At 39.8% G+C, this 24,548-nt stretch overlaps 1 protein-coding gene across 4 annotated transcripts in view; it reads left to right on the top strand.

The window, feature by feature from the left end:
* The window catches only part of COMMD10 (COMM domain containing 10), a 100,329-nt gene that overhangs the window by 61,850 nt on the left and 13,931 nt on the right, over positions 1 to 24,548 (top strand). Inside the window, exon 6 of one of the 4 annotated variants that reach the window (XM_085212598.1) lies at positions 14,318 to 14,809. The exons of the other annotated variants lie outside the window; for them this stretch is intronic. Within the exon in view, the coding sequence (XP_085068724.1) occupies positions 14,318 to 14,377 (60 nt within the window). The 3' untranslated portion in view covers positions 14,378 to 14,809. Of the gene's footprint in view, positions 1 to 14,317; positions 14,810 to 24,548 lie in introns of those variants that run through there. 4 annotated transcript variants of the gene reach the window in all.

Genomic DNA, 24,548 nt, shown 5'->3' with positions numbered 1-24,548 from the left:
CATTAAGAAAATTAATTATTCACTCAATAGCATGAAAGGACTGCAGATCTTTTTACCTCTGTTAGCTGCAATGCAAGTCCTCTAATTTTTTGATTGTTGCCCTGATGTATCTTAGAGAAGTATCAGGCTCCTTGCCGTTCAAGTCCTGATCTCTTCAATAAGGTTTCAGTGTTTTCTCATATGTCCTCGTGGGAGCACTAGTCCAGTGCTAGTCCAACACTACTCCAGTACTTTTACTTAACACTACACCTGTGATGCTTCTGCTGTCTTCCATGGGACTTGTGACATATTTCAATTGATTGAAGTTGTATTCTCATTGGAGTGAGGTAACCAGGATTGGAAAATAAAAACTGCTGCGTTTCCCTCAGAATTTCATGGAAACTTGCATTCAGTTTTGACTGGCAAATTGATCCATTGATCACCTTGCTAGAATTTGGAGATAATAGTTTATCTCCTCCTTTCTCTTCTTTTCTTCTTCTTCTTTTTTTTTTTTTTGATGTTAAATGCATATTCTTCAAAGGAGCTTAGGGTCAGCCAAGTTGTTGATGAAAACAAATGACAATATTAAGCATACGTAAGAATTAATTTAGTAGCTGTTGTATTAGAATGACGGTGTTAAAAACTGTAACTAATATACAATAGTATTGCTGCAACAGAAATACCATCTGGTGAGTCCTTGCACTTTCCTGCACTTTCAAGGTGATGGTTTCAAATTACGCTAGGGATTTACTGTATTTCAAAAAAATCTGTCTCAGAGCTGCATTTCAGTAGACAAATTGCATTTTCTTTATTTGAGGCTGCATTGCATCACCAGCCCCACACTCAGGCTTTCCCCACAGAAACTTCTGAATGAAGTAACAAAACGAATGACTTCTTTTTCATTTCCTCTTGTAAAACAAATCCTGATATGAAGTCCACTTTAAATATATCACAGTCTAATTAAAGAACTCAGACTATTTACTAAGATATGATTGAAGCCGTTTCCTTGAAGGACAGACAGAAGATGTTATATTTGGTCTTAGGAAAACAAACAGTGCATGAAGCTGGCAGTTGTACAGAAGTGAGGTTTGTGAACAGTGGTGCTACAAGAACTCCTCTTAGGAGATAAGCATTAAGACATGTTAGCATGTGTTTTCCATGGGTATTGCAGTGCAAAGGGGATGTTCAAGCACAAATGTCCTCTAAATGATTTTATGATATATTTTTTTTTTTATTCTCGGCCTTCTTAATTTATTTGGTATTCTTTACTCTTAGCGTTTTGTATGCTTAAAGAATGTTGATGATATTAAAGGTGTGCTGTTAGTAAGGTTATCTTAACTTCATAAAGCCTTGATGTTAAAAATACAGCTTTTCTTTAAGAAATGTATTTTTCCTAATTTCTAGCAATCGGCTTCTACTCTTCAGCATGCTGTAGGTCCCTTAGTTGTCAAAGCAAAGCCATAACTTTATTATATAGTTACAAGAAGCTGAAGCAGACTGAGGAGTGCATGAAGTACCGTTATTACTTGTTGCTGAAGATCATATCTCTTTGATTCTGAAGAGAAAGATGCAAGTAGTTGCAAATCCGAAGAAATTCTTCACCTGTGTTGGGTGGATGGCATTGAACGACTGGTGTCAAGTGTCATCTACATTTCTTCAGGACACCAGCTGCCTTTCCAGGGATGTCTTGTGAGCAGGGTCTTGAGTGCTACGATGTATGAAATGAAAATGGAGGAGAACCAAGGACACCTCCTGGAAGGTGTGCTCTGCCCAAGGTTGTTGCAGTTCAGCCAGAGTCCTGTGGAATCGCCCTGTGATTCTCTGGAGCTGGGATGCGTGGCTGATGGCAGCAGGCTTTGGAAGCAATCTTGCTGCCTAGGAGAACGTCCAATTTTTATGACCATTTTTTACAGGAGGAGCAGTATTTTGTAAAAGTGATGCTGTTCCTACTTCAGTAAGTCTCAGCGGTGTAAGGAGCCGTAATTCCTCGGTCTTCCTTGTGCACTCAGCAACTCCCAAAGCTCCACTAACTATGCTGACACAAGGGGATTGCATCTTAAAATTGTTGAGCCACGTGGTCCAGTGTGTTGATGTAACCGATTGATAAAAAGCCAATCAAATTATATTGCATGCAGGTTTTTTAGTGGAGATGAAATTTGGATCACAGTTGTCAGGCAGGAGTGAAATTACTTGGTCTCCTGAGGGTCACAGGACAGGACTACAGGGATGACTACAAATAAATAAAAGAAATGCATTCATTTCTACCTGAAGAAAATGGTATCGAGCAAGTAAAGGAGAAGTGTTCTGGGAGTGGAAAGTTTTCCCCAAATCCAATGACGGAGCAAGTGAATGAGGAAAATAATTATTGTTTCCTTAATTAATTTTATTTTCTTGAGAAATTTTGCATTTTCATCATTGTGACTTGTGTGACTAATCAAAGGCAGTAACCTTGGTGAAAGATATGATTCACCATGATGTGTAATTGTTTTTTCTACAGTTGTGCCCCTTGTATTTACCAATGCCATTTGGTGATGGTAATTATAGAACATTGCTGGAAACTTTATAAGTTATAGTTTGGATAAAAGGGCTGTAATTTTACAGGAATTATTATTTCCTATAAATCTCATTTGAAAATTCAAGGATGCTGCATCCTGCTGGGCTTTTGGGTGTTTCTATTTTCAGCACTTTTGTGCTTCTTGAGTCATATTGATTTCCAAATGCTATAAATCTGTACAAAACAGGAAGAGTGTAATAGCCTTGTACAGTAGCTGAGCCGTTTCTATTTCTAATTAGAATATTTATTAAAATTGAACAAGAACAGTCTTAATGTAGTAAGAAGCTGCAGTTTCTCTTTGTGATCTAAACTAATGCCTGAACTGATTCCAATTGTTTCTGTACGTTCTGACGTCTAAGATTCATTCACCTTGAAGGAAAATTAGCAGAGAAACTTCCCTTTAATGTCCTCTCAAAGCCCGAGCTCTCTATGCAAATCTGAAGAGATGAAGTCTGGCAGTAGCAAATCATCAGTAGTTTCCTCTTCTAATACGTATGGGCCTTCCTTTTTCTTTGGCAAATACCGAGGGGACCCTGCTTTGTTTGCCTCTGGAGGTTTTAGGTCCTGAGACCTGATGTTTCCAAGTAGCTGTTCGTTTCCTAGGAGTGACCAACAGTCTGACAGATTTCCTGCACAGACATTAACTATTCTGGTGAAAATGGTCCAGTATGGTTTATTTTTGTGCCGTTATGAGGTTTTACTCACTTCTTCCCCTCAAACACGCCTGTGCCTTCCTATGGAGGACAGCAACAAACGTCAGAACATTCACAGAATCACAGAATCACAGAATTGTAGGGGTTGGAAGGGACCTCTAGAGATCATCGAGACCAACCCCCCTGCCAAAGCAGGTTCCCTACACCAGGTCGCACAGGTAGGCGTCCAGGCGAGACTTGAATATCTCCAGAGAAGGAGACTCCACAACCTCCCTGGGCAGCCTGTTCCAGTGCTCCGTCACCTCACCGTGAAGAAGTTCTTACGCACATTCGTGCGAAACTTCCTATGCTGCAGCTGATGGCCGTTTCCCCTCGTCCTGTCTCCACGTACCACTGAAAAGAGACTGGCCTCACCGCTATGGCCGCCACACCCCAGATATTTATAAACCTGGATCAGGTCCCCTCTCAGTCTTCTTTTCTCAAGGCTAAACAGACCCAGTTCACTTAGCTTTTCTTCATAGGGGAGATGCTCCAGGCCCTTCACCATCTTTGTGGCCCTCCGCTGGACTCTTTCCAAGAGATCCCTGTCTTTTTTGTACTGGGGAGCCCAGAACTGGACACAGTACTCCAGATGAGGCCTTACCAGGGCAGAGTAGAGGGGGAGGATCGCCTCCCTCGACCTGCTGGACACGCTCTTCTTAATGCACCCCAGAATGCCATTGGCCTTTTTGGCCACGAGGGCACACTGCTGGCTCATGGCCAACCTGTCGTCCGCCAGGACGCCCAGGTCCCTCTCTGCAGAGCTCCTCTCCAGCAGCTCATCCCCCAGCCTGTATTGGTGCATGCAATTATTCCTCCCTAGGTGTAAGACCCTACACTTGCTTGTGTTGAACCTCATCCGGTTTCTTACTGCCCAGCTCTCCAGCCTGTCCAGGTCTCGCTGAATGGCAGCACAGCCTTCAGGCGTGTCAGCCAATCCTCCCAACTTCGTATCATCAGCAAACTTGCTGAGGGTGGCCACTATCCCCTCATCAAGGTCATTGATGAAGATGTTGAACAAGACCGGACCCAGCACAGACCCCTGGGGGACACCACTGGTCACAGGTCTCCAGCCAGACTCTGCACCACCAACGACGACCCTCTGCGCTCTGCCAGTCAGCCAGTTCTCAACCCACCTCACTGTCCACTCGTCTATCCCACACTTCCTCAGCTTTGTTATAAGGATGTCGTGGGAGACAGTATCAAACGCCTTTCTAAAATCAAGGTAGATTACATCTACCGCTCTTCCCCCATCCACCCAGCATGTGACAGCATCATAGAAGGCCACCAAGTTGGTCGAGCACGACCTCCCCTTGGTGAACCCATGCTGACTACTCCTGATAACCTCCTTTTCTCCCAGTTGTCTGGAGATGGTATCCAGCACAAGCTGTTCCATCACCTTTCCAGGGACGGAGGTGAGGCTGACAGGCCTATAATTACCCGGATCTTCCTTCTTGCCCTTTTTGAAGACCGGAGTGACATTGGCTATCCTCCAGTCTTCAGGGACCTCCCCTGTTGTCCAGGACCTCTCAAAAATGATGGAGAGCGGTTCGGCAACGACCTCCACCAGCTCCCTCAGCACACCTGGATGCACCCCATCAGGTCCCATGGACTTGTGGACCTTAGTACTGCCTAGGCGCTCACGCACGTCCTCTTTCCTGACTAAAGGGAAGTCTCCCATTCCCCAGACCCTCTCACTAACCTCCAGGGTGTGGGATTCCTGCAGGGGAGCCTTTTCACTGAAGACAGAAGTAAAGAAGGCATTCAGTATCTCTGCCTTCTCAGCATCCCCCATTGATGCCACCGGAGGCTGCAGCCAGCACTGTCCCTGCAAACCCAGCTCCAGCGTGCCAGGAAAGCTTTCAGGAAACCAGGGTAGCTTGGTCTAGTATTAAATGTGGAAGTTGGTGGGCCTGCCTATGGCGGGAGGGCTGGAAATTCATGATCCTCGAGCTCTTTTCCAACCTGGGCCATTCTGTGATTCTGTGATTCTGCTGGCTGTGAAGCTCCCATGCTGGGGGTAACTGGGCCCACGCTGAGGGTTCTGTGCTCTAGCTGACAGCACCTTACAAATGGCCAGTGTTCCTGAGCATGCTGAGTAACATGGCTTTAGGTTTGCTTGGTTTAAAGAAGAAAGAGATCAGCTAGAAGGTTACACATCTAAATGTAAAGGGTTTATTAATCGGGGTGATGTAGGATGGTTTGAGCTTTGGCCAGACTGTAGTCAGGTACCTGAGTTATTTCTGTAGTACCTTGTGAACTTCAGTTGCTCGCATACAGGCACATCTCAGTATACATTCAGGCATAGGTAAATGTTGAACAGTTTGTCCAAAAACACATCATACACTTACAGCAGCAGAATATGAAATCTGAATCTCTCAAGGCACAAGTCCTGCCTGTGTCAGCTTCCATCTGTCACTGCTGGTCCCTGCTCTGGTACTACCCTCGCAATGCAGCTGTGTTCCCAGTGGGTCCCTTGCTGTTTCTGCCCTCTGCTATGCTATTCCCTCACTGTGCTAAGGGCTGCCCCTCTGGGAAGGCACCACAGAAGCGTGGATGGGGCAATAACGAACAGTGGGGAAATAGGAGAATGATGTAAGGGCACTGGAAGGAGAATGAAGTAATTAATGCATTCTGTATTCAGAAATGTCTCCTCAAGGAGTCCAAATAAGTGGATAGAAGGATTAGGCCTGTGAATTAAGGGCCTGCCAGGAAATTTGTTGCTTTGAAGACCAAGGAAATAAATGAATAAAGGCTTCACTAACTTGGGGTTAAGATTATTCACTGATGCTCTGTACCTTTTGAGAATGTATAGAATAGTAATTCAAAGGCCCTAGAAACCAGAAAGCACATGATTTAGTGTGTTAAGCTTCCACTGTAGAATTTTTGCTCTGCATTTCTGGAAATGCCTCACTGCATCTCCATAGCCTGTGCAGATGCCCCATCAGCTCCGGGCACAGAGCTCCTAGCTCTGTGGAGCAAAGTCCTGACACGTCCCTGGCAAGCCTTGAGCCTTAAATACGTATGACAAGTAGGGGCTTTTCCCAGCACCGGGCTTGCTCTTCACAAATTACACCAGGCTTGCCTGGGGTTTCATTCTGAGATGCTCCTTTCACTTACCCTTGCCATACTTTTAGAATTCATTGTCATATATGCCAGTAGGCTATTAGTAATTCCATGACACGAAGGCATTTTTGTTCATCTCTAGGGAACCTTTGTAGCTGAATCATTCCCACACAATCAATTCAGTTCAGCCCTGAAAGGAGGCATTCTTGATTCCTTGGGATAAATATATACTCTTTTCAAATCACAAGATGCAGCTCTTCCAGGCTGCTCTCACTAATAACTCCACTAGTCACCACACTGAGAGTTAACAGAGTGAATGCAGCTGGAGTGTTTGCAAATATGTGCCGGAATGTAAATGTGTGAATACAGCATAAACAATAACACATTGTTCTAGTTCATTCACATCTCTATTCATGTATCTTATAGCAATTTTCAGGCCCCTGAGAACCATCATCTCGTCCAGCCTCCTCCCTATCACTCCTGTTTAGTTTCGTCAGACTGTGGCTTTCTTCAGGAGTTCATCTCCAAGCTCCAAAAAACTCAAAAGATGGACAACCTCTACTAATTGCAGAGATTCTCCTATTTGTGAGCCCTTGTTGCTGACCTTTTCCCAGGGACTGCTGGCAGTTCTCTGATTTCATAACCCAAGGCAATGATATGGGGGTGACAAGTTATTTTTCATTGCCTGGCTATCAGAGGCACAGTCTCTGTCAGAGACACCACTGACAAAGTTGAACCACTAGTCTGAGCTTTGGGACTTAATGAGACTTGAAGTCTGTTTTTAGCCTCTTTGCTTCTCATAGGTAAACCTGAAAGAAGACACTAGGACTCTCTGCATAAAGCTTTCAGTTCCTAGTGCAAAACTGCTGAAGTTCCCTTCCTTCATTCGTGTGTGTGTGTGGCTCAGCAAGTCCTAACAAGCTGCAATCCAGATTGAGGAGCATCCAGGAAGGAATTAGCAATGGAGGTGCCTTAAGGGGAAATCTTAAGGGCAGCCAATTCAGGAAGAATGCTTTCGTTGAACTTGACTTTTTACTACTTGGTGATGCCAAAGCATAGCAAGGGTTTGAATATTAACTTCTGGATTGCTTTTTTCCAGAGTGTTAGATATGCTCTTCCTTTCCTCGTTTTCTGTTCTTGATTGAGTTACGTTTTGGGAGAGCTGTAGTCTCGAAAGCTTTGATATTTTGTGTTACTTTATCCATGGTGTGTTGCTGGCTTACTGTGAGAAGAATGCTTGCCAGTGCTCTCTATTAACTTCTGTGGTTTTACTTACAGTGATGGAGCTTTTGGTGAATTTAAAAACCTTCTTAAAAAGGCATGCTGAGATATATTTTTTTCGGTATTGGAGTGATAATCTTTGTTATATTTCCTACTTTTAAAAAGCTCTGTCTTCTCAGCTAATTAAATTCTAGAGGTTTTCTTTCCTTTCCTTTTTTTTTTTTTTGTTTGTTTAAAAGAAATATTTTCATCTTCAGTGCTTTTTAACTTTGAGATATTTTGAAAGTAAAAAAGGCCAAAAGAAGTATGTCATCTAGTCTTGGATTACATGTTCCAAAATATTTCTTGAGCCTCAGTTGGGGATATATCGGCAAAAGTTTAATTCATTTAAGCAGAACAACAAAGGAAGTTTGTTCAACATTATACTTCATTCTGACACAATTCTATTCACATTTTAATTGAATTACCTCATGATCTATGTACTCTTGAGTTAAGATCATATTATTTCCCATTTCTTTATTCAATTTGCTGCATTTCAAATAAGACATTTTAAGAGCATCTGTTGAGAGGTGCTACATCATGCCCTTAGTCTGTTATCTGCTGATTGCTGGAGCTCTGGCATGGAGATTGCATTAATAGAACATACTTTATTTAAAATAGTGTCTGAATGTATTATTTTTATTTTTTATGTGTTATTTGTATTTAATAGCATGTGTTTCAGAACTTTAAATTTGAACATTCTTCTATATCATTGCAGTAAGCTGTACTGTCGGTCCAGGGTAAGTCATCAGAAGTTGTTTCAGATTTATTCAGGGATCCTTAAAGAATAAAACACATTGTATTTCCTGTTTGCGCAGACAGGTATTTTTGTATCTTTATTTAAAAAAACAATAAAATGTTTAGGAAACACTTCTTCTCAGTGCAGACTTGAGTTCCGTGTCACTAACTTCAATGTTATGGTCAGTTCTACATGGATTCACTAATCTGAAGGCTTTTTTCGACAAAATGAGCCAAAGCATTTTAATTAATGGGCTGGAGGTCTTCATTCCTCAGAGTTGTAAAGTCGAAGAGTTTTGCTACACTATTTTTTATTAGAAAAATTAATTTCTTCTTAATCTTAGAAAGCATTTCTCGTGAGGTAGAATGCAACACTGTTTTGTTCTGTTGACAAATGAAATAGTCTTGAAATTCATTAGAATTACCTTTGTCAAGCTAAGTGCTTCGAACGTGTCAGTATGCTTCCTTACTGTCCTTGGAATTCAGTGCTTGAGGAGAGTCATGGCAACAAAGGTCACCACGAGCTTCACCAGAGAGTTTTTTGGTGGACTTCCCACTTCAGGAAGAGCATGAGTTCTTTTGGAATTAGTTAGAATTTTATTTTTCTTCTTCAGAGGTTCTTCTCTCCAGTGGGATTGGAAACCTTCAAGAGCCAAACCAAAAAAAGATGTCTTAATGAAGGTGGAACAAGCAGTGCATAGGCTACTGTGTACCTGTGTCTCATTGATCATACGGCATAAAGCGTGCAGAAGTCTAGCAATTCAGAGCATGTTTCAGTGTGACTTTGCACAATGCTTTACCACTTTATTTTTTCCCCTTTTTTTTTTTTTTTTTTCCCCCCCACCGGCATGCAGGGATGTTCTCTTCCATTTTATGCATTTAGAAGAAAAGGAATGGAAAGTGGGGGCGAGAGTTTTAATACAGCAGAGATATTCAGCAGTTTGGGCTGTGGAGCTGCTTAATTCAATTTCATAAATATTCACAATTGAGTGCAAATTCTAAGCCAAATTGCTTATTTAAATGCATCATTCCTGGACACCTCACCACCTTCAGTACAGTGTACTTTTGCTTCATTTCAAGGCTTTCTTAAGAAAACTTTATTTTTCCTGGTTACTGACTCTTCACACTGCAACAGGTTGTTTACGTAGCTTTTTTCCTGCCTGTCTATTTTATATAGTACTTAACATAGTGTACTGTTTTATGAAGAGCTGTTTATTCATTCATTCTTAGATTTTACCCTACAAATGTACTGGTTACTGGATATTTCAGATAACAGGGCTCAGGATTTCTGGATACAACATATCAAGTGAAGCCTTTTGGTTTTAACTGTAGCGGAAGTAAAAATAGTTTGGATTTTGTGTTTACAGCCAAATTTTAATTGGCACATTGGTCCCATTTGGGAATACTGCTGCTATGATTCAACCCACAGCATTGTAGAGTAGGACGTCAAGTCCCAATAGGGGAATGAAAACAGCAACAAAAGATTTTATAGCATCTTTCATATTCGTGTTATATACTTACAGAGCTCGCCAGCAGAGAGAACAGCTACTTACTGTGCAATGCCCTTTGCAACAAAATGCAGTTGTCTTGATTTTCCTGTTTGCCTTCATCAGGGAGGCTGAGGACTGTAACAACAACAAAGCCTTGCTCAGGTCTAGCACTAGGTGTGGGAAAACCGCATACAGATTGGGATCTCGGTTTCTTGCCAAGGTGCATATCAGACTCTGAGATAACCTGGATGACTTTGTAGCTTGCCCTGTGTGACAGAGGAGCAGATGTTTGGCAAGCTGCCACTTGGAAGTGCTGGTAGCCCTGAGGGTTCTGGCTTGCCACCAGGCTGCCAGCTGGTACGTGAAACCAAAGCTCCCAGCAGGTCCTGATGGTGCTGTGTTATACCTGGAGTTTAGGAACCCCATTGCCTTCATGGCCAAGGATGGCGTTGGTTGGGAAGCACACAAAATGTTGGTGCCTCGATTCTGCAGCAGCTGTCTGGACAGACTGTTGGAAAACTTCTGCTGGAAAACCTCAGTAGTCTTTTGTGGTGTTCAAACCCAGGGAAGGAAGCACAGGAGCTGCTAGAAAAGCAGACAGGTTTTTAGCTAAGCTTTTTTCAGAATTAGGTTTTTCTACAGGAAGTATCAAATTCAGCATTTTCTAGCAGTGTTGCTGTACTGGAACAATATTAGCCAGCTGTATTAAAAATTCAAAGCCTTTCAGCCTGAATAAGAAAAAAAAAATTAAGGAGGTCTTCTGGTGAAGTTTAGACTAGATCTTGAAACTGAAACAATCATGATGTCCACAAGAAATTCAGGTTTTGGATTTTTGATCCATTAGAAGGAACTTTAAAAGTATGAACAGTCTTGAGACTGGTGCTCTTTAGCATCTTCATCAGTGACCTAAGCATTGTGTTTGAATGCACCCTCAGCAAGTCTGCTGATGACACCACGGTGAGTGGTGCAATTGATGCAGCAAAGGAAAGAGTGCTGTCCATGACTATTTCATGTTTAGAACTTAGTATGAATTAATTATTTGTACTTCAATTACTAGCGTACCAGAGAAAGGCAGTTGGTGCTGCGTTTGTGCATGCTGCAAAGCTAGATGAGACCTACTTTCAATCTAAACAAGATCCCTGGCTGATTCTTCGCAATGATTACCTTGAGCACAACTGTTATCTTTGTGTAATGTGAATTAAATGGTCTATCCCAAAGTGCATCGACAGTCAACAAATGAAAAACAATCAGATTGCCACTCTCATGGGATTGTCTCCCTCTTTCTCCTCCCATCTGTTTAAGGCTGATATTTCTGTTTGGAAATGTCAGATCCCAAAGTAGATGTTTTGAAAAGTGAATGCTGTAAAGCGTTATAAAGCAGATTTATCTTGAAAGAAGGAAAGATAACCTGGTAGGAGGAAGAGGTGGCAGGGAGCCAGAGAGCAGAGGCCCACTTCCTGCCCTGCGTCATTCTTTTTGTCTGCCTCTATGCACGTCCCTTAACCTTTAGTGCTGAGAAAATGCTAGGTTCTAATACAACGTCATTCATTGTCCTCTGAGTTGCAGTTGAGGTGACTGTATAAACACCCGCATCAGGTGATTAACAGTGCAGTAGATTTGGATTTAGAATGAATAGTGGTGTTGAAAATTCAACTGGATAAAAGTGGAAAATAAATTATTGTGTTGTAAAACATTCGCCAGCAAGTGCAGGCAGCGCACAGTGCAGAATAAAATATTCTTACCATTTCAGGATATGAAGAGATGTTTTTGGATTTCTAGGTTGTTGTCACATGCTGGTACAGCTTTTACCTTTTGTATCAGATCTGCAGTGTACATTTTTACACGTTCTGCTTTTTTGCTTTTCTTGATCTCAGTACCAATACCCTCATGTTGTATTTAATCTACGTATTGCTCTTAATGGTTCCATATTGTGTTAGCTTGTCTTGGCCTGAGGAACACTGCTTCTATCAAAATACTTCTAAAGGCACACCTTGCTATCAAAAATAATTTGGTAAAGCTTGAACCTAAGTTGTCTTTTCCATAAACTTAGCATGATTTTGCTTTGTGCCTTTTATTTCACTTTTCCTCGTGCTCACCCTCCTGCATGTGTGTTTACTACATACGCTCCATGGTTCTTTGTGCAAATGTGCATCCAGCAAGAAATCAGAAGCAGGCTTTGTCATATGGTTTGCTGTATAGCTCTTCTTTCTTCTAAACCAAAGAAGAAATTACAACATATCAGGTTGTTGTTGTTGTTGTTGTTGTTTTTTTAAAGAAGTTTGCTTGTTGGAAATCAGAACGTGCTACAGACAAGTCCTCAGTTTGTGAAGTGATTTTTGAGGAATCGCAAACTTCTCTTACTACTTAAGCAAATTTTTGTTAAAAAGAATCAAACTTGTTTTCAATCAAATGCAGATTGTTTAGTTATATACAGTCACTGAAGTGTGAAAGGATATTTCTTCTACAAAATCTCCTAAATTAGGCAGTAGAGTTTAAATATTCTTAAGATATCTGTTTCAAAATGAAGATACAAGAAGTAAACCAAAATTAGAATCTGTTGTTTATCTGAAACAAACATCAGAAGACTGCATTTAAAGAAAAGATTGAATAAAGAAAGCTTTTGTTCTTTTTGATAAACAAGCAGTATGCGGTAAGAGATGAGATACTACACAAACAGATATGAAGCCTGCAGTTTCTCATTTGGACAAAAATTGACTGAGGATATTTTTGTTCTCTTGTATGGAAATCAGTCCTGTGATGGCAGAAGAATTAAATATTCTCCCTGTGCTCATTTAGCTGCAGATCTGCCCTTTTGGGACTTCATTCAAGTACAGGAATAAAATCAAACTCCTTCTCGGAGTTTTGAATGCTCGTTTTCCTTTGTGTCTAAAAGAATGAAAAAGTAAAGGATGGATCAACGAACACATATTTCAAGTGTTTTACAGAACAATGCGGATCGTAGGGAATGAATCATCTGAAGATATTTCTCTTCTTAAAAACTTAATGAAAGAGGTAATTCGCAGAAGTAACTTGCTGTGTCTGTTCTCGGTGACAATATAGAGCATTCCCTGAAGCTATTGATTACATCACTGCGTCTAACATGGTTTAGGAAGTTTGATGGAAAATGAGGTCTAGAAGAGATCTACCCAGTATTCCGGGGGATACTGCACTAAACTCAGAATCTGGGCAGAGTTAATTTTTACCTTACAAACTATCAAACATAGGAGTGCAAAGTTAACAAGTAGAGCCACAATCTGATGTACTGTTCACAGTAGTACAAAGCTGCTTCTAAGATTTTGTCAGCTTGATGAAGTTAAGGAGCGTCAACTGGATTTAGAGCTGAAAGCTTTCTGAAGTGCCTTCAAAGTCACAATTAGGACTCGTGGCAGGTTTTTGGTATAAGCTGGGCTTAACTGCCAATGTATAATAGATTTATGGCCTTTTAAAATATATTAGTGTATTTAGCGTGCAGTAAGAAAGTAGGACTCTCTTACACTTCTGAAACTTGCTCTGTTTTAATATATCCAGTGATAACATACTCAAAAGTGGCTTGTGATTTTGGGTGCATCGTTCTTCAGATAACAAGAATGTTGATCTAAGTGATTTCTTAGGCCACTGATTAATTTATTTTCGTTACATCGCAAAGTCATACAGTTCCTTCATAACTCCTGTGATCTTCGTTATGAAATTGGTTGTGATTTTTGGCCCCATTACTTTGATTAGAAGCATCTTCCAGGCTTCACTGTCATAATATTTAGGACCTTTGTTTGAATCTGAGCTGAATATTTGGCTAATTCGTGTCCATTTGGTTTAGTTCCAGTGTTCTTTTAGCCTAACAGCTTTATGTCTTTCTGGTGCCTAAACTGCTGGTGTATTTCTGCTTTAAGTAACTTGAGTGTGAAAGAATGTGGATGGCTGATAAAAACCATCTGCAAGCACCTAAACCATCAGTTGGGTTTGATTTCTCCCTGTTTTTATGTCTGTTACTCTTCTGTACACTTGTGCGTGTACACAGAATGCAAGGCTTGGTGGGAGTGCACGAGAGATGTGGTGATGGGGTGTCCAGTGCTCCTTAGGATTTCTATTCCCTTTCATTTTCTAGATGCACGTCTGGGGATATGGAAGAGTAAATACAGTATTTCTCAGCTCTGTGGGCATGAGATTTACAAAGATTTTGAGCGTTTTTTTTGGACTTTCTGAACACTTGAAGCAGTAGAATTCTCAACAGATACTCAACACAGTGGTAAAATTATTTCACTTTTCAGAGAGTACTACATTTTCCAACTCAGACGATGTCCATGTCATCAACAGAGATTGCTGTTTGCTCAGTTCCTTTTATTTGGATGAATCTCTGAACAAATGTATTATGCATGAGCTCTGCAGACGCGCTATGAAATCATAAAGCGTCCAAATGTTGAGCTGTTCTTTCTAGCACAAGTGCCAGTAAATGTGCAGATCTGCCAAGTAGTAAACTACTACTGTACACAAGGACTAAAGCAATATGTGCAGTCAGCAGGCTTCTTTCTTTCTCACTGCAGAGAGAAATGAAACAAACACACAAAAAGAAACAACAAGAAAACACCCAAAGCTGCCAGTGAAGAAAAGTTTAAGAGCAGAGATGGTCCCTGCAATCTGCGTTTCGGACTGTGACATAGACAGCTGAGATGTGACAAGATCTGCAGCTGGAACCCTGTTGAATATTGTAAGCCTAGGAAGCACGAGCCAGTGTAAATTGAGGGAACTGTTACAGCACGAGCCAGTGTAAATTTAGGGAACTGTTACTGCTAACATAAACAAGCGTGTAAGTATAGATACTGCTTCTGAAAATGCTGAGAAGTTGCTGGGGGAGGAAAAATCACTTTCAGCATCTTAAGTGTTTCCCTGTATGTAGTGTATGTGTAGCCTTTATTTCTCTTTTTTGTCTTTTTTCGCTCTTGCCACACGCAGTATGCTGTCCTGCAGAGCACCAGACTTAAACACTGAATGCTAATTTATGACTCAAGATTAATAAAGGCTGTCATAAGAGCAAATTATGTTTTTATAGTGTTCCTGTCATTCATATCTTTGTTTTCTCATACCAGGTGAATAATGACCTTGACTATTATTCATTAACATAAAAAAACCATTAGACATGTATCATATACATTCCTTTATTTCAAGGATTTGTTGTCACTTGGAGAGATGTCGGTTGGAGTGACATTCATAAAAATCAGGGAATTCCATTAAAGTCTGTGAAAATGTCTTTTTTCCTAATTAATTGGATATTTTCACATAACTTTAATACTGCACGTACTCTTGCTTGTGATAAAGATAAAATAAATAACAAAATAAATCTGTATTTAAAAAGTTAACGCATTTGGATGACTAAAAGTTATTCTTTGTTGTGGCTCATTCAGTTCTGGGGTGGCTAGGTGACAGTGCTTCCTACCCTTTGTAACAATTAGACAAAACCAAGCAATGATGAGAATGCAACATCTGCATTTTACCAACAATTCGGCGTTCCTCATGCACCACAGAAGTTTACTTCTGTTATCTGTTCTGCTCTGAATGATAGTGAATGATACTGATTGATTAGTCAGCTGAACCAGGTCTAACCAGTAGCACGTACATAGAAGTCAGCTGTTTATTTAACATATTCTCTCACACAGTTGACAACTATTGCACTGGAGGTTATTATCAGATTTGACTGGATTGGAATTGCTTTTTGATTACTCTAATATGATGTCACCTCAACACATACAGACCTTTGAAGTGTATATAGACATGTTGAGGTGGAATCTTCCTCTGGGGCAGGCTTCTGGGATGTTTCTATAGTAGAGTACATTTTTATGAAATCAGAGATGAAACTGATGCGTTGAAGTGATAACCTTGCACAGGGTTTTGGCACGAGGAAGGAAGAATGTTTTGCTATATAGAAAAGGAGAAGGCATTTTGCAGAAAAGAGAAAAAATAAATTACATCATTTTGCCATCTGTGATTTTCGGTAGTTAGTCCTGCTGCTATTTAAATGTATTATTTTTTACTATAAGTGGCTAGTTGTACATCTATTAACAATTAATGATTGACACGTTGTTGTTCATTATTTGGTAGAAGAATGAGTTGTTTTCATTATTACATTTGGAATGCGATGTGATAGTATGTACATACTCTGGAGAAACTAACTGAATCATATTTCTGCATTGTGTAGATATGTTTAATTCAGTCAGTGTTCTGAAATCTCAGTGGAGACAGCAACTTTTTATTAAAAAAGAGTTTTTCAGATTTTGGAATGAAAAAATATTTATGCAAAAATAAATGCGTTGGAAAAAAATGATGAAGAAAATTATGGATGATTGCAGGATGGCAAGCAAGAGATCTGTTCCTTTTGTACTGATCATTATAAATACTACGTAGATATGGCTCATTATTTTTTCAGAATTAAGATTTGATTCTTAACTGTTTATCGTTGACAACTGAAAGGCAGAAACTCATACTTTTAAAAAATTTGCTTCCATTCCATATTGTATTTGAATCTGTTGCTTGAGTTAAGTGTCTTCTTTCTAGAATAAAGTAAAAGAGTCTCAGATCGTGCTGCGTACACATAAAGAGAAAATTTCTTCAGTGGTAAAGAGAAGCTAGACTAAGAGTGGGGAAAAACTGAACTAATGAACAAGATGATCTGGTAGTTCAAGCAAATCCTTTTTTACTGCATGATAAAGCATGTTTTTCCAATGCGGAGTGGGTAAAAGTTGGTATAACCATTCAACAAAAGCTTAGTGTGTTCCCTTCAATTAGACATCAGTGTAACAATGAGAATGGATGGAGGGACGACATAGATAGGAATACAACCATCATTGGGTCACACTAAGTTTTTAAAGGAGGCTGATCTGTCAGGATATCTTCTTTCCATCAGAAGTGTTGATACATTCATGTACGATGTAACAGTCCTTCGGAAAGAATTGCTAAACAATATGAATGCAAAAATTTTGTGTGAATTTAAGGAAAGATGGGAAAACTTGTGGGAAGAATCCCTCTGATGGTTACTAAATAGATAAATACACATGAGGCTCAAGAAACCCAATCAGAGTATAAAACAGCGTTTGGTGGAAATTAACATGAAGAAGAAACCTGGAAAATAATTTTTTTCTGAAGAGTAATAATTTCAGTATATAATGATCTGCAAGTTAATTTTACTTCTTCACTTTTATTCAAGTTAGAAGAACGCCACCTACACTGGATATGTTCTGCCACAGCCCTTCATTTTATATCTCCATAACACACATCTGAATGGATGTGGATATGAAGTGGGAACATTGGGGTCCGGAAAGCTAATAATATTTTAAAGAAAACTTTAAAATACATTCATTTCCACTTTCTTGTTCCATACTTGTTTCATCCATTGCATGAATTGCTTTGAATTAGTCAGGTTTTGTGGTAGACATAAGCTAGGCCAGTTGAATCTATTACTTTAATTCTAAACAAAAATTATCACGACGAGTTAGTAAGGTTTGTTCTATCAGTAATACAGACATGCATGCACAGATTCTTTCTGTAATGCATTTAGATAAACTGATAATTTCTAAAAACCTGCAAAGTTTTCTAGAGCATTTAGATACTTGCAAGTTTGATGAAAAATTTTTAAGGGGAATTTCATTGTGTCTTTGCAGTCTCCTTGGGTTAGGAGTGGAGTCTAGGATTAAATATGCCTATGTTTTCCAGAAGCTTTGATTTTGTGGTATGGCTTCCTTCTCCAAGGTTGTATCTCTGAGTTCCTTGGCAACATTAGAGATTCCATGGGGATGCTCTAGTTCTCTGAAGTCTTGCAAAGTCCTCTGTAACACAGGAAGTTGCATTCTGTGTCTCAAATTTCCTCAGTGATATTTTCCCATTTAATCTATATTTCTTGCTTCTGTCACTTCTCTTTGGGTAAAAACAAATGCAAATAACCGTTTTTAAAATAACACCACTTATTTGCATTCTCATGCCTTCATAAAATATGTGCATCACCGTTGTCAGAAAGGTAGTTTGGGACAAAAGGTTTGCATGTTGAGAAGATGCATACTGTCAGTCATCTAGCTTTACACACACGTGACCTCCTCGTGTTAAGACTAGCATTCTGATTCCATGCTAATAACCTGATTGTTATTCATATATGCTGCTTGTTTCCGACCTGTTTTGTTTAGAATGCACATTGGTTTTAGTGTGCATCACATTTAAGGGTTATGGATTAAAAAATTAATTTTTCTAAAATAAAAAATACCTCATACATTTTTAATAGGGGTTGCAAAAGAGCTACTCTGTATTTTCCTTCTAGCAAGATGGTACAGTATTGAATTAAGCATCAGTACTTCTGTGTCTATGTAAGATTTAATATTCTGGGCAAAGATATTAATAGTCTTTCGAAATGGACAGCTAGTTTTCCTTAAAATTATTTTGTAAATTAATTGGGCTTTTTGAAAAATGAATAATATTTCAAAATGAGATTTCAAATTTCTAATTATTTGATAAAAATATTTTTATATTGTTTATTGTTTTTTCAGAGGTATATATGAATGGACGGAAGAAAACATTACTTTGTGATCTGTACATTTTCTTTTGGAATGAGAGTCTTGGTAGTGAGAAATTCAAATCTTCTGTTAAGTAAAAAGTATCATTTTGAGCTGGGCTCAAAAATAAATAAAAATATCCCAGTAGTCAAGCTGCCTCTCTTCTATTTGGACCAATACTGTTTAAATAACACTGATAGTGGGGTTGAGTGCACCCCTGGAAGTTTGCAGACAGTATCAAACTGAACGGTGCAGCTGACACAAGAGAAGGAAGGGATGCCATCCAAGACCAGAACTAGCTGGAGAAGTAGGCCCATGAGAACCTCATGAGATTCAACAAGACCAAGTGCAAGGTGTTGCATTTGGGTTGCAGCGTTCCCAGATTTGTGGATGGATGGATGGGTGGATGGGTGGATGGATGGATGGATGGATGGATGGAGGGCAGCCTTGTAGGAAAGGTCAAAAACCTGAATATGAGCAGGTGATGCCTTCTTACAGCCTGAAAGGCCAGTTGTGTCCTAGGCTGTGCCAAAAGAAACAAGAACAGCAGATCAAGGGAGGTTATTCTCACCTGTCAGTTTTGTCCTACCTACAGTATGCATCCCAGCCTGGAGCCCCAACACATGAAGGATGCAGAACTGTTGGAGTGGGTCTGGAGGAGGGCCACAAATGTGACCGGGGGGCTTGAGCACCTCTCCTGTGAGGAAGAGTTGAGGGAGTTGGCTGTAGATGAGAAGGTTCTTGAGAGACCACATTAAAGCCTTTCAGCTGACTGGGCTGACGGGAAAGATGGAGATGGACTCTTCATCAGCGAGTGTAGTGACAGAGCAGGGATAGTTTTTATGATTATAGAGGGAAGTTTAGATTACATGTTAGGAGGAAATTCTTTTCTCAGAGAGTAGTGAAACAGTGGAACAGATTGCCCAGACAAGCTGTGGGTGTGCAGATAGGTGGAAATTAGGTGGAAATTTGAGCAACCTGGTCTAGACAGAGGTGTCCCTACTTACAGCAGTGGGGCTGAAGGGCAGTTGGAACTAGATGGTATTTAATGGCTCTTCCAAGCCAAGCCATTCTATAGTTCTAATTAAAAAGAACATAATTTGTGATTATGAAAGTAGGTACGAGGCAAATTATAACTTTTGCACTCTCCTGAGCTTTTTCAGAAATGCCATTTTTAAAACTTCAGCTTTTGATATTGAGAATCAAGAGGGAAATGGTCAGCAGAGTGCAAGGCATTTCATCTTTCAGGAGAAGGAAGAACTGAACATGGGAACCAGAGTTAGGTGAACAGCAAACCTTATAGCCAGTCAGATGTCATGCCGTGCTGTTGGTGGTGCACGAACCTGTGGACAACATTAATACATAATAGGTAAATTCTCTAAGATTTGGGGAAATTTGAGTATATATATCTTTCATATACTGTTTTTTTCATCTACCTTTGTAGCTCTTTTAATCCACATTCTTTGCCATGCCCACAGCCTTCGAGATCATGAACTCAACCAGGACATGGTCGCTACAGCTCAGACTGCCTCCCAGCTTAACTGCTTTGATAATCCATTTATGTCAGGTCCAGTAATGTTTCACCTCTGGCTGGTCTGTCCAATACCCGCAGCAGGAAGTTATTCTTGATGGACATCAGAAGTCTCCTGGATTGCTTGCAGCTCACTGTTGTTTTAACAGCAAGTGTCCAGGTAGTTGAAATCCCTCATCAAAGTGAGACCTTGCAAGCACCTCTTGATGTATTCTATCTAAAGTCAAAATTCTCGTTTTATTGAAGATACGTCCTAGAAAATCCTAGATCATGGAATCCAAAACCCTGGGCATGCCACCATCCACACAGCCGTTCATTGTACTGGTCCTTTCTCCTCCTGCCCAGATCCCAGACTCCAACCAGGAGGATCAAGGAGAACACTACCCGCACTCCTAATCTCCTCAACAAATTCCTAAGGGACATAATGTTTTTATAATTATTCTTTAATTTTCTAGTTGCAGTTCCATGTGACCCAACTTGAAAGACCAGCAGTGGATAGTAATCATTTGGATTTATCATAGCTGTTATTATTCTCCTCCTTATACTGTGGATGCAGGTCCCTGGCAGAGAGCAAACTTCTTTGACTGACCAATTATTCTGTTTGTTTGTTTGTTTGTTTGTTTGTTCCCCCCCTATATTCTGTGGGTTTTGGCTTACAGCTGCCAGTATAATACTTTAGAAACATTTGGACAGACCTTTATTGAAACTCAGGTACCACCAACTTGAGAATTACAGGGCTTATGTCCAGACTGTCTTTTCGTCTTGTCTCCTAGATCATAGAGTGACAGCAGGGCTGATCATCAGCCACTTCTGCACTCTCCTGATCCTGATGTCTTTCTTTTTCAAGGTCTATATTGACATTTAGATAGATTTGTGTTAAAAAATCGCTTTCTTTGTCACAATCCTCAAGTCACAGTTGATCCCCATGCATTTTATAGTCTGTAAGACCATGGCATGTTTAAACCACTGCGGTCAGTAAAGAATTGAGAGTGCTTATGGCAAAGCAATATTTTGTTCAAAATTACTGCTGTATATTGTATTGTCAACTGCATTCAGACAACTGGAAGGAGTTTAAGAGCTGTTTGTAGACAATAACCAGGAAGCACTCAAAAAAATTCAGAATTCTGGGATTTTATGAAGCAATCAGTGTAAATTGTCTTTCATTAATTTCCTTAGGTGATATGAATGATCATAATCTTAATTGCAGTTTAAGCATAATTTTATTTTTCATTCTGCGAGTTTTGAGTACACACCTCTGTCAGTGTTTAATTTGTCTTGTTTTGTGAAAACATATTGCTTGTAAAATGCACTCAAATTATACAGGATGGTACAAATACTAAGGAGATGATGATGCCATGCTGCCATTTAGCAGAAGCGTAGAAAATGCAGTTCTTTCTAATAATGTTTATGATTGCCCTCAGAATAACGGTCTTTGAGACTCCTTCAGAATGTTGAAGGATTTTTCAGGGAGCTTTTGGGTGAGAGCTTTCAGCATGGTGATCTATAGATTCATTTTGATGCTGACCTTCACCTCTCCAGCTTCTTGTTTTCTTTCAGTCTCTTTGTATCGTAGATTGTATTTTTAATTCATCTGTAAAGAATTCGTGCTCAGTCAGTATCTGAAAAAGAAATTAGATCTGATGGCATCGTTTTACTATTTAGATTATGCCATGGCATCCAGGCAAGATTTCACAGAAAAAAAATGATAGTTTTGGCTAAGCACTTGCAATTCTTTCACTTTATGTGGAACATATGTAACTAATACAGTAGCAATCTTTTTACATATATACTGGCTTTCTTTTGAGAGAATAGACTATGCAACTACGGTGAAAAGTGAGCCTACCAACTGTATTCTACACAGTTTTTATCAGTTGATGGGAATCTAGCACATTCTGTTTATGTGACTATTGCATTTTGATCCTACAGCATGAGTCCAAAAGCGAGGTGATGCTCTGAATGGTGCCTGGAGGCATAGCTGAGTAATAGCAGCAATCTTTTTTTCTCCAACAGCTCTTGAGTCTTTCTCAAGACCTTCTCAAGTCTTTCTACCTTGCCATTTATGGATGTTTTGTGCTCTTTGAAATACTTCTTGCACTGTTTAAAAATCATTAATCAGAGCACCAGCTGCAGCACTTTTAAGCTGTTCATGGTAGGCAAGCAAGCTGTCAGTGAAGTCTTTGGATCTCTAGATTGGCAATTGATTCAACAGCCTTGTCACTTCTGAATTTCACTGTCCTTCTAGCAAGTCATATAGATAATCTTGTTGGCTGCTGTTTCTACTGGTCAACCACTTGCCTGTGCATCCAATTCCATGTCTTTTATCAGTGAAAAACAGTGGATTTCTAAAATATGTGATTACCATCTTCCAGAGGTTTTAGATCTTTGGATCCAGTCCCTGCAAAAAATATTCAGAGAAACTCAGTCCTCATGGATGGATTGAAATTTTATTCCTCACCAAGTCTTCAGCTAAGAGATAGCGATTACTTATTACCCAGAGTCACTCTTTGCATGAGGTAAGCTCTATCAGGAGATAAGATCCATAATCTTTAACAAGGTAAAAATAAAATCACCTGTTGTAGGAGTAAAATTTAGTGCTAATACTGTCACAGATAGAACTGAAATTAGGTTCCCCATTCTTTGTCCTCTGTTTAAAAGTAAATAAATTACAGTCTTCTGTTACCTCTTCCTGTAAACATGCCTGGTGCTAGGGGTGTGCAAACCTGGGCCCACTTTCTCAGATGAAATCTCATGAGTGCCTGGCCCATGACATCAGAGGTGGATGTTTGTGGTATGGCAGTAGAGGCTGAACCTTCCCACCAATATTCCATTCCATTTTGTTGCCATGTGTCATATGGCAGCAGAAGGGCAGTCTGACACAGAGACATGGAAGTGAAGACGAAGAAAGGATGTGGAATTGAATACCTTCATGCAGAAAAAAATGGCACCATTGGCATTTATCAACGCTTGTCAAATGTTTATGGAGACCAGACTGTGGGTGTGAGCACAGTGAGGCAATGGGTGGTACATGACACCAACACGAAGGACAAGCCACCTTTTGGATGGCCATGCAGATCTTTACAAGCGTGGCATGGAGGCTCTTGCTCATCCCTGGCAAAAATGAAAAAAAGTGGAAGTAATTATGTTGATAAATGGTGTTCTGTAGCTGAGAATTTACCAAACTATGTTCATTTGATGCTCTTTGTACCTACTGTAGTTTCCATGGAAATAGATGGGAGGCATTACTTTTGAAGCATCTTACACACTTTGTTCATATGATGTTTTAAGATAAGAAGTCTCTTTTCTTGCATGTAGAACCATTGAAGGTTAGATCTCAGAAATTCAGAAGAAATAATACCCCCAGGAAAAAAAAAAAAGGCATGTAAATTCATTCCAGTTATTCAGGATCCTAAAGTTTCATTCGTTCCTGCACCAAATGTAGCAGTCGTTGAATGGCTTGGAGGTCTTGCACTGTGATTAGTTCGCTTCAGCATTTCAAGCTGTCAATACAGAAAGTTTGAACAATTCCTGGAGAAACACTGAAACATACAATGCTTTGTATTTTTACTCAAATTCTTACTGATACAGTGATGCAACTTGTTTAGTTGTTGCCCCATCTTGAAGTATCAGGCTGTGTTCTGGCACTTTGTGTTTTAAATCTCTGCAGATTTCTGCTTTTGCAAAACCAGTACCACCAAAACTGAAGTACAGCATTCATCAGCTTGAGAGCTGTTAATTTAACTGTTGGAATTGCCCTTTCCTTAAAGACCCAGTGATCCCACCTTGCCTTTGCCTGACAGATATTTCTAGCTGGTTTATCTGCTTATTTGTAAGATAAACAAATGAGTCCAAATAGAAGTGATTTCCCTGTGCAGTGATGCGTTAATCCTTTAAAAATAATGATTCCAAGCATATTAGATTATTTGTTCTCATTAAAGAAAGTGGAGAGCAAATTGGCTAATTCATTCCTCTGCATAGGGCTATAGAATTCTTCTGCGTTCAGCAGTCACTCTTCCCATTCTTGAAAACTCATGGCATCTCCCTTTAGTATGTATTTAACTGTTAATTCTTTTATTCACAAGTAGGATAATAGAGTTCCTCTTAATTTGCTTTTTCTGAAGAATCTGTCACATTAGATTTCAGCCAAAGTTTCTGACCAGCTTAAGCAATATATGACTGGTTTGTCAATCTCTATATAATTACTCAAAGGAGAAGGTAAGTTTTTCTCTTTTGGGATAAATTTTGCTTGTAGGTGAAGGGCAAGCCTTGTTTGTGTTAAGTCCCAATACCTGGAACTGGCAGAGCAGCAAAGAGAGGTGGTATGAATGTTTCAAGGCTTTGCAGCCTCAGCTTAGCACTGTGACTCAAGCAGACACTGTAGTTATAAAGAGTCTATTCATCCATACCTGTGATGCTGCAGACCAGCAAAGGGAGATGAAGGTACACAACTAAAAGAGGTGTAAGTGCCCTATGTGAGATGCTTCATTTTGAAGTATTTGAGGGTATAGATCTTTTAATAAATTATGAAACAATTATCTCCCTCTTGCCCTCTCTTCCCCAGCAGATAATGTGTCAGTTTTGACTGCAGTACTGCAGTTAATCTGAATTTTCTGTGTGCAGCCCAGGTGATGAAGTATAGTTGCTTTTAGGTGATAAGCTGCTGATACCTGACTGACAAAATAAAGGATCACTTACCTTGAAAATGACTTTTTACTG

This window comes from Meleagris gallopavo, chromosome Z (assembly GCF_905368555.1).
Source record: "Meleagris gallopavo chromosome Z, MGAL_WU_HG_1.1, whole genome shotgun sequence".
In the NCBI taxonomy this organism is placed as follows: Eukaryota; Metazoa; Chordata; class Aves; order Galliformes; family Phasianidae; genus Meleagris; species Meleagris gallopavo.
This window is presented reverse-complemented; position numbering and strand designations above follow the sequence as displayed.